Source organism: Microcaecilia unicolor, chromosome 7 (genome assembly GCF_901765095.1).
Source record: "Microcaecilia unicolor chromosome 7, aMicUni1.1, whole genome shotgun sequence".
Taxonomy (NCBI): Eukaryota; Metazoa; Chordata; class Amphibia; order Gymnophiona; family Siphonopidae; genus Microcaecilia; species Microcaecilia unicolor.
In genome coordinates this window covers 2,507,856-2,526,427 of record NC_044037.1, presented here as the reverse complement: position 1 = coordinate 2,526,427, position 18,572 = coordinate 2,507,856, and the positions used below count along the sequence as shown (strand labels likewise).

Here is an 18,572-nt window from a genome sequence, read left to right as displayed (position 1 = left end):
GAGGCAGGTAGGCTTGAGCTTGAACAGTGTCTAGCAAGGCTCCAGTGTACTCCAATTGCTGTACTGGGAGCAGATGGGACTTTGGGTAGTTGAAAACGAACCCTAGCAGCTCTAACACCAGAATAGTCCTCTGCATAGATACTTGAACACCCTCCTTTGATGTACTCTTGACCAGCCAATCGTACAAGTAGAGAACATGTTAATATAAAATAAATGCAATTACAATATATATATATATATATATATATATATATATATATATATATATATATATATATATATTGTAATTGCATTTATTTTATATTAATTCAAATGTACTTCATCTTCTAGTTATATAGATAAAACCAAGACAGTAACAGCATGAATATTTTTATGTTTCAACATTCTTTATTGATGACCATACAAATTAAACACTTATACAAAGATAAAGACTATTCAAGAAAGGCATCTGTCATCCAACTTTTGACCATTTAACCCCCCCCCCCCCCCCATACACACACACACACACATACACACACACTCCTTCCTAGTTAACATATACCAAGTTCCGGAAGAATAATGTAGCGTTATACATATGCACACAGTCTTCAACTAGAAGCATATTTAAGACCAAACCCCCGGGGGGTCACGTGACGCGATGCACGCGAGCGGTCGCTAAAAGATTAGCTCCTTGCCCTCTCTCGCATTCTAAGCTATAAAACCTCGAAAAAAATAAGGAAAACGGCTAAAAATTGATAACAACAACCCGCGAGGCTAGACCGATCGAATACCACCACAGATCGGGTATCCGAAGCAGCGATGGCCGCAAAATCGCTCCGTAAAGACAAGGATAGAGGAAAAGCGGGAGAAGACAAGATGGCGGCACCGGCGAGCCCATCAAATATGTCGGTTAGCTCAGCTTGGACCGCCGAAATAGTGGGAGAGGTTACAGCAGCCCTGGAAGTAATTCTAGACAAGAAATTACAGGGACTGGACTCCAAATTGGCAGGTTTGCAGAGCAACATGACGCAACTTACCCAGGATATGGCAGGCTTTCAGCAACGAACGGGGGCCCTGGAAGACCAAGTTACAGCTATGGAACAGAGGTATGGCAAACTTCTAAAAACAGTGGAAACACAAGCCGAGAAGATAGAAGATCTGGAGAACAGATCTAGGCGCAATAACTTGCGTTTTGTCGGGCTGCCTGAGGATATAGGGGAAAGGGAGCTTCGCCCATTTCTGGAGAAGTGGTTAGTGAAAGAACTAAAGCTGCAATCAGAAATGGGGCCCCTAATTATTGAGAGAGCCCATCGAGTAGGCCCCATGCGACAAAGTGCGGGTAGGCCCAGAATAGTAATATGCCGGGTACTTAACTTTACCCATAAAACTGCAATTATGCAGGCCATACGCGGTGGAGCGGCGCTGACTTATAACAATCAAAAAATCCTCTGTTTCCAAGACTATTCAATTGCAGTTGCCGCGCAGAGGAAGGCTTTTTCGCCGACTTGTTCGCAACTAGTGCAGCATAAGATCAAATTTGCGCTGTTATACCCAGCAAAGTTAAAGATCTTTTACCAATCATCTACTAAAATCTGTGAGACAGTTCCTGAAGCACAACAATATGTAAGACAAATACTGAGTACAGGAGATGAATGATTAACGGATACTGCTATGACTGGGAAGGACATGGAGCAGATACAGTTGAATAGGTTGGATTTAAATTACTGACAATGTTAAAATATTTGAGTTAAGGAAGTTGAAAACCTTTGGATAAAATGACCTCAATGATACAAAGTGACAACCTGAGTTTGGATTGATTAAGCAAGATTTTGGGGTCATGACAAACATAAGAACCGAATGAATATAGGGCCAGTTGTGGCCCAGATAGAAGATCAGGGACGCAAGTCCATGGACATTCATGAAAGAGACTAAGATTCACTCCGGTGGTGTAAGGAGATGAATGACTCAAAGTGATCGGATAAGTTGGATCTGTGGAAAAACGCAGGCAACTGGAGTGCATTGGATTACAAATTTGAGAATAAAGCGGCAGGTAACTGTGAGTTGGAACTTTCAGGAAACTGACTACAAGAGCCAAGCGCCCTTGAAGACCTGAAACAGGGTAGACCATGAAAAGTTACAACTTAGGAAAGTATTTACGACCGTGGCCTAGACAATAAATACGCACCGCAAGAGAAATTTATCGGTCTATAATAAGAATAATAGGTTGAGGAGGCAACTTGATCAACCGTTGTCACGTTTTCTTGGATTACAACTGCTGCTTGGAAGAGGCAGCTTGATCAGCCGTCTTCACGATTGTGGATTATAACTGCTGTTTGGATAGGTGGGAGCCAAGGTGGGCATCTACAGACAATACTACTATCCAACAAGAGCGGAGATTTGGAGGTAGTATGGAAGGCATAGTGGAGGAGTAAATGTTGGCCTACCTGACAAGCTGGAAGTAAACATTTAAGAGGATATATGCTTAACAGATATAAGACACTATCCCTCATTTGGGATAGAAAGGAGGGAAGAATTGGTGATGAACTATATGTAGGTTATGAAAAGACATTAGATTAAGGGAATTATAATGTTAAAGGTTAATGTTGGAGTTACTACATATAATATACAAAAATCCAAAATATAGGAATGGGCATTGCCATAATGTTAAGAAACTGTTATATTGAGTAAAGTTATTTAGAAATGATAAACCACTGACAAAGAGAAGAGGTACCCTTGAATATGAGGAGAGAGAGGGGGGGAAGGGGAATTATTATAAGAGCTTACACAAAAAAGAGGGAAGTTAACTTTGAAACAGAAGCTTAATTATATGGAATGTAGAGAGGGGCGTAAACGTGACTAGTCTCATAAATAGGGACGAAGTACAGAGGGGTAATAGGGAACATGGGGGGAAGGGAAGTAGAAGGGAGGGATGGGAGGTCAAGGGGGGGGAGGAGTTGGGGAGGGATAAGGAGCAGGGGGAAGCAAATAGACGTAAGTCAGATAAAGAATAAGGAAGAGAAAAATGGTACTATACAGCATAAGAGAATGTGTGAGGCATACATGATAAGAGGGGGGAACCATAGGCTGGGGTGGTTGCTCCCGGAAGATAAAAAGCTTTTGTGGGTGATCGGATGCCACCACAACCCGTGAAAGATGGTTAAAATAGTGACCTGGAATGTGGGGGGCATCGGATCACCAGTGAAGCGCTCTAAGATATTAAAATATCTACAGAGAATCAGAGCGGATGTTGCTCTTTTACAAGAGACGCACCTGAATGAGACAGAACATGATAAACTTAAAAAATGGTGGGTAGGAGAATGCATTGGTTCACCCGCAAAAGGGAGAAAAGGTGGAGTGGTCGTCCTAATAAGAAAGGGGGTGGTGGACAAGATTTGTGATGTAATTAAAGATCCAGAAGGAAGGTACATTTTTTGCAGGGTATTATTGGCAAGGAGACAAATACTATTGGGTAGTGTTTATGCACCAAACCAGATGGATACCAAATTCTACCAACAGATACTAGGACATTTAATAGTAGAAGACTCTTCCCAATTAATTTTGGGAGGAGACTTTAATACAGTATGGGACCCGCAGATAGACAAATCAAATGCCACACAGACACCAACTCACTGGATGTCAAAGGGACTACCGAACTTATGTTCCCTTTTGGACCTATTGGACATCTGGAGAGTTCTTCATCCACAAGATAGAGATTACACACACATGTCCAGAGCACATAACACACAGTCAAGGATAGACTATCTACTGATGTCACGCACATTAATGGGAGAAGTCCAGGATACCCAAATAGGACCGTATGCAATATCGGATCATGCGGAAGTTTGGGCGACTTGGAACCCTGGGGAGGTGGGTGGTAAATTTAAGCAATGGACATTCCCAAGTTATTTGACCCATAATGCGGGATTTCGGGAACATTTGTTGAAAAGTTGGAAGGAATATAAACTTTTTAATGAGAACACAGCCTCCGACTCAATTGTATTCTGGGAGGCGGCAAAAGCGGTCCTGAGAGGAGAGATCATTAGTTATGTAAGCCAATTTTAAAAAACTAGAGACAGAGAGATACTGAGACTAGAGAAAGAAATTGTAACACTGCGAAAGAGGTATGACAGGTCTCCCAGTGCTCAAATGAGGAAAGAATTGGTGTCAGCTCAGGTGGCTTTAAATACCCTTATCCATGAGAGAGAGATGAAGTCACAAGCTTATTATAAGTTCCAATTATATAAGCATGGTAGTAAAGGTGGAAAGATGTTGGCCAGACTTATAGCTCGGAAACAGACATCGAGAAGGGTTATAACGTTAAAGGATAAGACGGGCAAACTGTGCTTTACAGATTTGGAAATCCAAAATATTTTTAAAACTTTCTATCAGAACTTATATACAGAAGAACATGACTCAGATCTTCCGAGCAACTTATACTTAGAGGGGGTGGCCCATCCGGTCCTCTCTGAAAGGGAACAAAAAGTATTAAACGAACCAATAAGTATTGATGAAGTACACTGGGCAATAGCTAATAGCACACCAGGGAAAGCGCCAGGACCGGATGGTCTAAGAGTAGAATTTTACCAACTATTAGGGGAAGACATACAGCCTGCATTGGTAGAGACTTTTAATGGGTGGGTAGACAGAGGATTTCTTCCTAGACAATTGAACATGGCCCAAATTATTTTGCTACCCAAACCCAAGAGAGATCATACATTGCCGGAGTCATATCGACCCATTTCTCTGCTGAACTGTGAAATGAAAATATTTGCTAAGATATTGGCAGGACGCATGAGTCGCGTATTACCAAAATTAGTGCAGGAGGGTCAGGTGGGATTTGTCAAAGGAAGATCAGTTGCAAAAAATTTGAGGAGAATCATCACAGCGCTGGAACATGTAAAGAGGGAATTAAAGCCAACATTGATGATCAGTTTTGATGCCGAGAAGGCATTTGATCGGGTTGATTGGAGTTATTTGTTTGCCACGCTAAATGCATATGGATTTGCAGGGTGGTTTATTACAGCAATTAGAACACTATATGCATCACCGCAAGCTAGAATAATGGTCAATGACAATTATTCGGAAGCCTTTGAAATAAAAAGAGGAACTAGGCAGGGGTGTCCCCTGTCGCCACTTCTTTTTGCATTATACTTAGATCCACTGATTAGGGATATAGTCGAGATGCCAGCCATAAGAGGAGTGGTGATTGGGAAACAGGAATTCAAATTAGCTGCCTTTGCAGACGATTTGTTAGTTATGCTCACAAATCCAGAGGAGTCCTTAACAGCACTACTGGAGGTGTTCAAAGAGTTTGGAACCTATTCCGGGTTCAAACTAAACCTGGAAAAATCAGAAGCATTGGTTAGTAACATACAGAATGCAACACCCTGGCAGGGAACATTCCCATTGAGAAGAGCAGCCATGTCGTTTAGATACTTGGGTATAGAGTTGACGCCAGAAGTGGTAGATCTATATTCACTTAACATTAAGTTGTTGTTGACTCAGACTAGACACCAACTGGAGAGTTGGAGACAGTTGCAACTGCCGCTGATGGGTAGAATATGCCTAATTCGGATGGTGATCCTACCTAGGTGGTTGTATGTCATGCAGACCATACCTATATGCATATTAGGGAAAGACCTGAAAACATTCACTAAGATGGTAATGAAATTTTGCTGGGCCAATAAGAAAGCTAAGATGAAACAACAACTCATGATGGGCAATTGGCAACAGGGAGGGCTAGGCTTACCAGACTTGAAGATATACAATATGGCCTGCTTAATGCGGCATGTGAGAGACTGGATATTCGAAACAACATACTATACACCATTAGAACTAGAACAAGAATATTTTGAACCGCTGCGTTTGAAATCCCTCATACAATTAGAAACGACGCAGGTCCCCGAGATACATAGGGACAATTTGCTGTTAAAACCGCTTAGGAGAGCATGGCAATTCTTGGGGAACAGATTGAAGATGGGGAAAGGGGTAACAGAACTATTAACAATCAGAGGGAATCCAACCTTTACAGCAGGTATAGAAAACCCAGTCTTTCAGCGATGGGAAGAAAGAGGGTTAGAATGTCTGGACGATGTAATAGGCGATAATGGAAAGATTAAACCTTTAGATCAGCTATTGGAGGCAGATACAATTCAATGGGGTGATACATTTGCGCACTGCCAGCTCAAACATTTTATTCAGTCAATAGATCAGGGCCGATTGGAACAGAAACAGGGATTGAAACTAAAAAAATTTTTTCTAGAAATTTCTGAAGAATCGCCATCAATCTCAGGGATACATAAAGCTCTGTGGCCATATGAGAAACCCAAAAACTTTCAAAAGATAAAAGAGCGCTGGGAAAAGGACTTAGGAGTCAAGTTATTGGCATGGGATGTTGAGAGGCAACTGAAGGGGATACCGAAATTGGTCAGCGGAGCTCAATATAGGGAATGTGCATTCCGTTTTATACATCGAGCATACATGTCACCTGCACAATTTGCAAAATTCGGGGGTTTGGAGACGCCCCTGTGTGTGAGATGTGGGAGAACAAACAATACATTCTATCATAGTTTTTGGAGCTGTTGGAAGATTAGAAGGTTTTGGGGGAAAATAACCCATTATATATCACAATTATTAGGCCGAAAACTAGTAGGTACACCAGTGCAGATGCTGTTAAATTTACCAGGATCATTTAAAGGTCAAATACCAGAGCACAATATATTTTTCCGTAAAGTAACATTGCTGGCAAAGAAATGTATCTTGCAAAACTGGACAAATGATATAGGGCCAGATTATTGGCATTGGCGGAACCTTATCCATCAGTTAATGATGTGGGAAGCTAAAGAAGCCAAACGTTCACTAAAAAGAAAGAAAACATTTATGAAAATTTGGGGTGCTTATGTAGATTCTTTGTCTCCTAGGGGAAGAAGTGTGGTCCTCAACACATTCAGATGATAACAAAGCATAAGTATCAATAAAACGGGGGGAGGGACGGGATGGGGGAGGAGGGGGGGGGAAAAGAAAAACTTTTGGAGACTGTAACAATAAGTTGTTGTATAGATTTGGCTTGACAGATGTGGTATCAATGATTGTAAGAATGTTCTTGTTATGTCTTCAATAAAAAATGTTGAAACATAAGACCAAACCCCCAGAAACACTCCCAACATAAAACATCAAATTCCCGGCAAGCTATTGTCAACCTCCTTACTCCCCCCCACCCCATTCCCTCCCCCATCCCTAAACCCCAAGGCTAAACTGCAGTGCATCTCACTGGTAGCTGATATAAAAGCGCCTCTTACACACCAACTACTGAAAAAAAAAAAGACGCACAACCATCTCCAGCAGTAAGTATGCACCAACTATAAATGGAACTAACCTCTTCAATAAATCCCTCCCCCCCCCCCCACTACCCCACCCCTCAAATCTTATATAGAGGTAACTTCCTACAATCACAACCATAGCTAAAAGGCAAACAAGCTCAACTTCCCAGGTATATCAAAGAGAATTACCCACTACACTTCTGCCCCGAGTGTGCAAAGATTGTATATATGGTCCCCAAATGTCAAGAAATCGTTTCCTTCGCTTAGGAGACCCCCGTGCTCCCCGACGCTCAAAAAGCATGAATTCATGAAGTTTATTCCTCCAATGCCAGAAGTTCGGGGGAGAGTCGCTAACCCATTGACTCAAAATGAGCCTCTTGCCAATCAAACAAGCTTTACGGATCAGTTGCCTAGCCGGACCGCCCTGCAATGCAAAAAGCTCATATTTATCTAAGAGAATTCCAGAAGGAGTGCGCAAAATCCTAGAGCCCAGTAGAAACATCAGGTAGCGAAGAATAGATGCCCCAAAATTTTGCACCCTAAAACACTCCCATAAAAAGTGAAAAAAGGAGCCCGATGCCCTTCCACACTTCCCACACAAAGGAGTGTCTACCCCCCTCCCCCATTTTGAAAATCTGAGCTTTCATAAGATACACTCTATGGAGAATGCAGTATTGACATTCCCACAAGCCAGCATTACCAGTCAACCAAGGAATCCTTGAAGTCAAGACATTAAAATCTAAGGAGAGGTTGGGTCCTGACAAATCTCTGGCCCAACGCTGTCTAATCAACTCCCGGTCTTTACAAAGAGACAGCATTCCCAGGGCCTTATAAAGGCCCGAGACTAACAGCCAATCTCCCAGGATCAACAGAAAGAACTGTCTCACTTGATGACTATGTTGATAACGTAAGACTACAGCACTTAAAGAATTGACATAATCTGCCAGTTGATTATAAGCAAAGATGTTATTAACCTCATATCCAATGCCCAAGGCTCCCAAATTCAACAAAGAATTCTACAAATTCAAAACATGTTCCAAGCAAGTTATACCCATCTGTGCCCAACGCCAGAAGGTAATGTTATCAGTCCCAGGTTTGAACAACAAATTCCCACAAATTGGCAACAAGTCAGACGTACATAAGTCCAATCCCCAAGACTTCACCACGTCCCTCCAAAGCACACATAGTGAAGATAACAGTAGGCTAGTTCACAAGTGAGCTGGGACAACAAGACCCGGCACTTGCAGCAAAAAATAAAAATGACAAGGGGCGAAATACAGATGCTCCAGCTGCCAAGGTGTATAATCCTCCCTATCGAAAAGCAGTCACCTAGATGACGTAGAAGACATGCCCGATTGTACCTCCTTAAATCTGGAAGACCCAACCCCCCTCACCCCAAGAACCCACTAGCAAAGACAGCGGGAGCTTAGCCTTCTTCCCTCCCCAACAGTAACGCCCTAGCAGACTGTGAAGCAGTTTAAGATTTCGCTGACGAATGTAAAAGGGAATGGGACTTATATACCGCCTTTCTGTGGTTTTTCCAACTACATTCAAAGCAGTTTACATATTATATACAGGTACTTATTTGTACCTGGTACAATGGAGGGTTAAGTGACTTGCCCAGAGTCACAAGGAGCTGCAGTGGGAATCGAACCCAGTTCCCCAGGATCAGAGTCTGCTGCACTAACCATTAGGCTACTCCTCCATGTTGTTGCAGCAAATATAGCCATCTAGAAAACTCCACCATGAGAAACAACTGAATTCGACAATATAGAGTAAGAGGAAAGGATGCCCATGCTCGCAGTTGCGTCTCTGTGGCCCGTAGTAATCACGTAACATTTAGATGGTATAAGTCTGATAATTTCATGGACAAACAGAGGCCCAAATAAAGAAAAGAACCCTTTGCCCATCTAAGAGGAAAACCCAACCCCCAAGTACAAATAAGCACCTGTATATATCAGTGGCGTAGCCACAGGTGGGCCTGGGTGGGCCAGGGCCCATCCATTTAGGGTTCAGGCCCACCCAACAGTAGCACACGTTTAGTGGTAGCTGGTGGGGATCCCAAGCTCAGCCAGCTGAAGACTTTCCCAAAAACGCTACTCTCCATGATACTGGCACCTGAGCATGCTTATTTTTCAGCGCATATCTGCTGCAGACTGTCAAGGTGAAAAGAAGCGTTTTCCCGCCAGCTGAGATATTTTTTTGGTGATGGTTGGGGGAGGGGAGAACACTTGGTGCCCACCCACTTCTTGCCTTGGCCCATCCAAAATCTGTTGTCTGGCTACGTCCCTGGTATATATTACGTAAAATGCTTTGAATGTTGTTGCAAAAACCACAGAAAGGCAGTATATCAAATCCTGTCTACCTAAAGTTTTTAAACATGCAATTGTTGAGTTATGTATCCAATGATTTTGGTATCAGATATTTAAGGATTGTCATTTAGACTATTAATATTTGTCTTGTTTAGGGAATAATTTATTAATCCTTGATTTGTTTTTTTTTTCTCTACTTCTAGATACAGGTACGTTTATTTCCTGTATTTTGTATGTGCTGGATTGTTCCCAGCAGGTGACTGGCTTTGAGCTGTGGAGGAAAGGAAAGTAAATTCTAACTGGCTTTGATCTACTACTGAAGGTTATTCACATTATGAGAATTATCATTACTTCTATTTTATATAGCAGTGAAAATACCTTTATGAGTTTATCTGACAGACTCAGGTCAGCAGCACCTGCTTAAAGAAGAAGGAAAAGCTCGCGCTCAAATTCTCCCGCCCAGGCGCCCAGAGAGAAAGCGGAAGGGCAGGCGCAGAGGCCGTTGGGAACTGTAGTTGACAAGTAAACAAAACGCGGGCGGGACTAACCCAGCAGTTAGAGCGTGACTGACTTTAGCCAATAAGAGTGTGAGCAGCGCCTCTCAGCCTATCGCTGTGCTGAAGAGGGGCGGGCTCTAGGGCTTCTGGAAGATTCCGCTGCTTGCGTAGGAGCTGAGCAGCCGCCTTCCTTCCTCACAGGAGAAGGGCCGAGCGTCGATCATGGCGAGCAGCCTGGCTGCGCTGACCAGCGATTCCTACTGTGAGATTAGTCAGTACCGGGACCAGCACTTCAGGGTAAGAAGCGATTCCTTCAACTCCCACTGATGTCCTCTAGGCCAGACAGGCTCTTAACTCCGCTTCCCTCACTGAACGCTTTCTCCCCCCTCCCCCCCCCCTGCAGTACCCAGATACACACTCGCTCCTCATCCCTCCCCCTACACTCTCCTGATACACTTTCCTGGCCTCCTATAGTGCCCCCAATACACACGCTCTCCCCCTTCCCCCAACACTGCCAGATACTCTCTCCCCTCCCCCTACTGTGCCCAGGTACTCTCTCCCCTCCCCCTGCTGTGCCCAGGTACTCTCTCCCCTCCCCCTGCTGTGCCCAGGTACTCTCTCCCCTCTTCTCCCCCTGCAGTGCCCAGGTACACTCTCCCCTCCCCCTACTGTGCCCAGGTACTCTTCCCTCTTCTCCCCCTACTGTGCCCAGGTACTCTCCCCTCCCCCTACTGTGCCCAGGTACTCTCTCCCCTCCCCCTGCTGTGCCCAGGTACTCTTCCCTCTTCTCCCCCTACTGTGCCCAGGTACTCTCCCCTCCCCCTACTGTGCCCAGGTACTCTCTCCCCTCTTCTCCCCCTACTGTGCCCAGGTACACTCTCCCCTCCCCCTGCAGTGCCCAGGTACACTCTCCCCTCTTCTCCCCCTACTGTGCCCAGGTACACTCTCCCCTCTTCTCCCCCTGCAGTGCCCAGGTACTCTCCCCTCTTCTCCCCCTGCAGTGCCCAGGTACTCTCCCCTCTTCTCCCCCTACTGTGCCCAGGTACACTCTCCCCTCTTCTCCCCCTGCAGTGCCCAGGTACACTCTCCCCTCCCCCTACTGTGCCCAGGTACTCTTCCCTCTTCTCCCCCTACTGTGCCCAGGTACTCTCCCCTCCCCCTACTGTGCCCAGGTACTCTCTCCCCTCCCCCTGCTGTGCCCAGGTACTCTCTCCCCTCTTCTCCCCCTACTGTGCCCAGGTACACTCTCCCCTCCCCCTGCAGTGCCCAGGTACACTCTCCCCTCTTCTCCCCCTACTGTGCCCAGGTACACTCTCCCCTCTTCTCCCCCTGCAGTGCCCAGGTACTCTCCCCTCTTCTCCCCCTGCAGTGCCCAGGTACTCTCCCCTCTTCTCCCCCTACTGTGCCCAGGTACACTCTCCCCTCTTCTCCCCCTGCAGTGCCCAGGTACACTCTCCCCTCCCCCTACTGTGCCCAGGTACACTCTCCCCTCTTCTCCCCCTGCAGTGCCCAGGTACACTCTCCCCTCTTCTCCCCCTGCAGTGCCCAGGTACTCTCCCCTCTTCTCCCCCTGCAGTGCCCAGGTACTCTCCCCTCTTCTCCCCCTGCAGTGCCCAGGTACTCTCCCCTCTTCTCCCCCTACTGTGCCCAGGTACACTCTCCCCTCCCCCTACTGTGCCCAGGTACACTCTCCCCTCCCCCTACTGTGCCCAGGTACACTCTCCCCTCCCCCTACTGTGCCCAGGTACACTCTCCCCTCTTCTCCCCCTGCAGTGCCCAGGTACACTCTCCCCTCCCCCTACTGTGCCCAGGTACTCTTCCCTCTTCTCCCCCTACTGTGCCCAGGTACACTCTCCCCTCCCCCTACTGTGCCCAGGTACACTCTCCCCTCCCCCTACTGTGCCCAGGTACTCTTCCCTCTTCTCCCCCTGCAGTGCCCAGGTACACACTCCCCTCCCCCTACTGTGCCCAGGTACTCTTCCCTCCCCTCCCCCTGCTGTGCCCAGGTACACTCTCCCCTCCCCCTACTGTGCCCAGGTACACTCTCCCCTCTTCTCCCCCTGCAGTGCCCAGGTACACTCTCCCCTCCCCCTACTGTGCCCAGGTACTCTTCCCTCCCCTCCCCCTACTGTGCCCAGGTACACTCTCCCCTCCCCCTGCAGTGCCCAGGTACACTCTCCCATCCCCCTACTGTGCCCAGGTACTCTCCCCTCTTCTCCCCCTGCAGTATATTGATACTCTCCTTCCTCCCCTCCCCCTACACTGCCCAGATACTCTTTTCTACCCTCCTCCTACACTGCCCAGATACACTCTCCCCTCTTCTCCCCCTACTGTGCCCAGGTACACTCTCCCCTCTTCTCCCCCTACTGTGCCCAGGTACACTCTCCCCTCTTCTCCCCCTACTGTGCCCAGGTACACTCTCCCCTCTTCTCCCCCTACTGTGCCCAGGTACACTCTCCCCTCTTCTCCTCCTGCAGTGCCCAGGTACACTCTCCCCTCCCCCTACTGTGCCCAGGTACACTCTCCCCTCTTCTCCCCCTACAGTGCCCAGGTACTCTCCCCTCTTCTCCCCCTGCAGTGCCCAGGTACACTTTCCCCTCCCCCTACTGTGCCCAGGTACTCTCCCCTCTTCTCTCCCTGCAGTGCCCAGGTACACTCTCCCCTCCCCCTACTGTGCCCAGGTACTCTCCCCTCTTCTCCCCCTGCAGTATATTGATACTCTCCTTCCTCCCCTCCCCCTACACTGCCCAGATACTCTTTTCTACCCTCCTCTTACACTGCCCAGATACACTCTCCCCTCTTCTCCCCCTACTGTGCCCAGGTACACTCTCCCCTCCCCCTACTGTGCCCAGTTACTCTCCCCTCTTCTCCCCCTACTGTGCTCAGGTACACTCTCCCTTCCCCCTGCAGTGCCCAGGTACTCTCCCCTCTTCTCCCCCTACTGTGCCCAGGTACACTCTCCCCTCTTCTCCCCCTGCAGTGCCCAGGTACACTCTCCCCTCCCCCTACTGTGCCCAGGTACTCTCCCCTCTTCTCCCCCTGCAGTGCCCAGGTACACTCTCCCCTCCCCCTACTGTGCCCAGGTACTCTCCCCTCTTCTCCCCCTGCAGTGCCCAGGTACACTCTCCCCTCCCCCTACTGTGCCCAGGTACTCTCCCCTCTTCTCCCCCTGCAGTGCCCAGATACACTCTCCCCTCCCCCTACTGTGCCCAGGTACACTCTCCCCTCCCCCTGCAGTGCCCAGGTACACTCTCCCCTCCCCCTGCAGTGCCCAGGTACACTCTCCCCTCCCCCTACTGTGCCCAGGTACTCTCCCCTCTTCTCCCCCTGCAGTGCCCAGGTACACTCTCCCCTCCCCCTACTGTGCCCAGGTACTCTCCCCTCTTCTCCCCCTGCAGTGCCCAGGTACACTCTCCCCTCCCCCTACTGTGCCCAGGTACTCTTCCCTCTTCTCCCCCTACTGTGCCCAGGTACACTCTCCCCTCCCCCTACTGTGCCCAGGTACACTCTCCCCTCCCCCTGCAGTGCCCAGGTACACTCTCCCCTCTTCTCCCCCTACTGTGCCCAGGTACACTCTCCCCTCCCCCTACTGTGCCCAGGTACTCTCCCCTCTTCTCCCCCTGCAGTGCCCAGATACACTCTCCCCTCCCCCTGCAGTGCCCAGGTACACTCTCCCCTCCCCCTGCAGTGCCCAGGTACACTCTCCCCTCCCCCTACTGTGCCCAGGTACTCTCCCCTCTTCTCCCCCTGCAGTGCCCAGATACACTCTCCCCTCCCCCTACTGTGCCCAGGTACACTCTCCCCTCCCCCTGCAGTGCCCAGGTACACTCTCCCCTCCCCCTACTGTGCCCAGGTACTCTCCCCTCTTCTCCCCCTGCAGTGCCCAGGTACACTCTCCCCTCCCCCTACTGTGCCCAGGTACACTCTCCCCTCCTCCTACTGTGCCCAGATACTCTTCCCTCTTCTCCCCCTGCAGTGCCCAGGTACACTCTCCCCTCCCCCTGCAGTGCCCAGGTACTCTTCCCTCTTCTCCCCCTACTGTGCCCAGGTACACTCTCCCCTCCCCCTGCAGTGGCCAGGTACACTCTCCCCTCCCCCTGCAGGGGCCAGGTACTCTTCCCTCTTCTCCCCCTACTGTGCCCAGGTACACTCTCCCCTCCCCCTACTGTGCCCAGGTACACTCTCCCCTCTTCTCCCCCTGCAGTGCCCAGGTACACTCTTCCCTCTTCTCCCCCTGCAGTGCCCAGGTACACTCTCCCCTCCCCCTACTGTGCCCAGGTACTCTTCCCTCTTCTCCCCCTGCAGTGCCCAGGTACACTCTCCCCTCCCCCTACTGTGCCCAGGTACTCTTCCCTCTTCTCCCCCTACTGTGCCCAGGTACACTCTCCCCTCCCCCTACTGTGCCCAGGTACACTCTCCCCTCTTCTCCCCCTGCAGTGGCCAGGTACACTCTCCCCTCCCCCTGCAGTGGCCAGGTACTCTTTCCTCCTCCTACAGTGCCCTCAATACACACGTTCTCCCCCCTTCCCCCTACAGTGGCCAGATACACACTCTCTCTCCCCTCCCCCAAAGGAGTTTTATTTATTGGTGCTTATAGCCCATATAATCTGAATGTTTATTATTCAGTTCTATGTGCTTACAATAGTTAAGATTAGAAATGCATACAAGATATTTTTAAAAATATGAAGAAAACATATAGTGAGATTTTGAAAAGAGCAAACAAAGATGTAACATTTACTGTTTAGTTCATTGTTCCAATGCAAAAACTTGTTAGAAAGGAATGCCTTGCAAAAATATTAAATAGTTGGTAATCCTTTTTATCTCACTAGGGATGGTGTTATACCATTTTGAACCTTTGTGTAAGAAATCTCTGTTCAATATGCATTTATATCTGATGTTTTGATAGGAAAATGTGATATGAGAGAGTTTATTGATCTAGTAGACCTATTGGAAGGTAGGTAAATCTATTGGTTTCATGAAATCTGGACTTACGCCATAGATAGTTTTTGTAGATGACTGTATATGTTTTAAAGATGATTCTGGCATTGATTGGTAACCAGTGTAATTTAGATAATAGTGGGGATGCCCTCTCAAATTTTGAAGTTTTGCATATGAGCCTCGCAGCAGTAATTAGGGTAGTTTGAAGAGTTTTCATGAGGGATTCCTTATTCCCTAAATAGACTGAGTTGCAGTAATCCAATTGTGAAATGACTAATGTTTGTATAAGGGAACGAAAAGTAGAAAACTGGAAGAAAGATCTGATTCTTTTCAACTTCCATAAAGTTCTAAAGGTTTTGGTTACTACTTGATCTTCACATGATAGGATATCTTTTTATCTAGATTTTGCTCACACCTTTTTCAGGAGTAGCTCAAGGGCATTTGCATTCAGGTATTTCCCTGTTGAACTCACAATCTAAGTTTGTATCTGAGGCAGTGGAGGGTTAATTGACTTGCCAGAGATCACAAGGAACGCAGTAGGATTTAAATCAGCCACCTCTGGATGTCTAGACTGGTGCTCTAACCACTAGGCCACTCCTGCAGGATAACTGTAATAGTTTCATCTGACCACCTCTTTGTACTTTTCTGTGGCCCTTGGAAAGGCCAGGCAGCTTCTATTGTGAGGTAGATCAAGGCAGCCATTGAGTCTGCCTACATCTGCAATAACTGCCCGATACCTCGGGGGCTGAAGGTGCACTCTACTGGGGCTCAGGCTGCTTCCTGGGTGGCAGCCCAGTTGGTTGCTTCTGAAGAGATTTGCAAGGCAGCAACATAGTTGTTGTCACATTGTTTTTTTAAGCACTACAGATTGGATGGGTTGGCCAGAGTCTGCTTGGACTTTGGCAGAGTTGTCATTGGGGAGGGGGGGGATCTTCTCCCATCCAATATATCTGCTTATAGTACATCCCACCAGTGCAGAACAATGTAGCTGACACTAAGGAATTTATGTCCTACCTCATCATTTTTATTCCATTAGTCTGCTATACTGTTCTGGAAAGTCAGTTCTTATTCTGATTCGCAGCAATGTGGGGTTCCTGTGATATTGCTACAGTTTAAAAAATAAAAAAAAAAAAGAATGGCCATACTTGGTAAAGCCAATGGTCCATCTAGCCCAATATCCTGCTTCCAACAGTGACCAATCCAGGTCACAAGTACCTGGCAAAACCCAAATAGTAGCAACTTTCCATACTACCAATCCCAGGTCAAGCAGTGGCTTCCCTATGTCTATGGACTTTCCTTCATGGTATATGTAGGGTAGCCATTATGGTATTTTGCTCACTCGATTATAATTTCAGCGGCAGTGATTGGTTGATTGGCCATGAGTGCATTAGAAAAAGGGACCTTCTGCTTGGGAAGACACATACTGAATTGTTCCGTGGAACACACAGCTTATACCAATGATGTCAGTGGTAGAATTCGGTTTTCTCTGAGGACAAGCAGGCCATATTCTCATATGTGGGTAACTTATATGTTTTAAGAGCACACACTAGCGTTCCCACTGCGCATGCAATGAGTACTTCCCACCTGCCACGAAAGCACAGGACCAGCAGTCTCTCTTCATCCGCTATGAGGAGAGACGCGTGGGGGGGGGGGGGGGGGGTTTCAAGCTTTTTTGTGACTTCTCTGTGAGGGTTTTCCCTGATTTTTGTTTTATTTTTCTTCAAAAAAATATCTGCTCCCTTCCCTTAGTTTACATTAGGTTTTTCTCCACTTTTAAGTTTCCTTTGTTTTTGGTGCGCTCAGTAGGCCTTCTTAGGCCTGAGCTCCAGTCAGGCATTTTTTTTTTGTGCTTGTCCTTTTTTTCAGTCACCATCAAGCCATTTGATTTGGTCATGGCTGTTGTCCCTTCCGTGTTACCGAAGGTTTCCAGTGGCTTCAGGTGCTGTGCCTGGTGCAATAGGACTATCTCTGGAAAGACACCCATTCTTGGTGTCTTCAGTGTCTGGGGCCAGAACATTCTGCTGTGAGCTGTATTTTGTCTGCATATGCAGAAAAGAACCTGGCTGTCCAGAGAGGCTCAAGAGACAAAAATTTTGGAGACCTGTCCGAATCGTTGACTTTGGCACCGGCTTCGGATGCATCAGTTCTTATGGCTGCGAGACCCAGGTCCTCCACTGGGAGTAGACGTTCGTCTCCACCTTCCTTGACGCCGACCACTGTGCAGGGCACCCCGTACCGATCAGCATCAGACCCAACACTGAGGATGCATGGGGATTCGACGTCCTTGTCGACATCAAGGAATGTCGATGCATGGTATCAGGCAAAGGCAAGAAGTGCAAGCATCGATCTCATGACGCATGGTGCCAGAAACACGGGGCACTGAGGGATCCAGTCCCCAAGAAGCATTGACACCGGGAAGACACCTCCCTCCAAATGTGGAAGTGCCAATGTGAGGGTTTCCATGCACCGGGTTCTCACATCAACCCCAACAGTTCTGCAGGCTGCCTCTGAACCGATGTCCCAGCCTTTCCCAGTGTTGGCCTGTGATGAGCACATCCGGGCTATGCTTCATGAGCACTTGGCAGGACTACTGCAACAGAGTGCATCGGCATCTATGGTGCTTGCACTAGCCATGCCTCCTCTTGCTGCTTCACAAGGCCCTCAGCCTACAGTGAGATCTCAGACACCGGTGCCTTGTGCGGTACCGGTGTCAACAGCTGCTTGGGCTGGCACCCCCTCAACATCAATGGAGGAAGCTTTGCTGAAGTCAAGGGTGGAGCCTACACCTCGATGCTCTTCCAGACTGGGGACACGGTTCCTCTATCTCAAGGTGGGCTCGGTCTCGGCCTTGTGATGAGGAGTTTTTTGCTGACACTGATGAGCGCTCATGGACGTCTGATGAAGACTCTAGGTACTTCTTGGAGGAGAAGTCCTATAGCATCCCATCTGACCCCTCCCCTCCAGAGGAAAGAAGGAAGTCTCCACCTGAGAGCCTTTCCTTCCCTGCTTTTGTAAGGAAAATAGCGACTGTCATTCCAGTTTAGATGCAGATGGAGGACGAGCCCAGGGCTGAGACATTCAAGATCCTGGGCTACGGCTCTCCTCCTAGAGAGGCTATGACAGTCTCGCTTCACAGGATCCTGTGGGACTTTCAAGTGAAGAATTGGGAGTCCCTTTGTTGGTCCCTGACTATGTATCGGATCCAGAGTACCTCTGGGTTTGATAGACCACAGTTGGATGACCATTCCCTGGTGGTTGAATCCACGCTCAAAAGAACCAGAAGTTCTAGGGACTTTGCTTTAGTACCCCCAGGCATAGAAGCTTAAACCCTGGTCCCTTTGGGCGGAAGATATATCAGGCTTCTCTGCTCATCTCCTGCATACAATCTTACTAGCTGTTACATGAGCCTTTACTTGCAGAACTTGGTGTGCAGAATGATTTGGCAGACTCTTCCAACAGAGCAGGCTAAATCTCTTCACCAGCTAGCCAAGCAGCAGAAGGCATGTCTTAAGTTTTTGGCCAGGGGC

At 47.9% G+C, this 18,572-nt stretch overlaps 1 protein-coding gene across 1 annotated transcript in view; it reads left to right on the top strand.

Moving 5' to 3' along the window:
- The first annotated feature begins 10,268 nt into the window (after positions 1-10,268).
- Positions 10,269-18,572, top strand: part of LOC115474072 (nuclear cap-binding protein subunit 2-like) — a 30,285-nt gene continuing 21,981 nt past the window's right edge. The window contains exon 1 of the mRNA XM_030209385.1: positions 10,269-10,404. Coding sequence (XP_030065245.1) covers positions 10,330-10,404 — 75 coding nt within the window. The 5' untranslated portion in view covers positions 10,269-10,329. The remainder of the gene's footprint in view (positions 10,405-18,572) is intronic.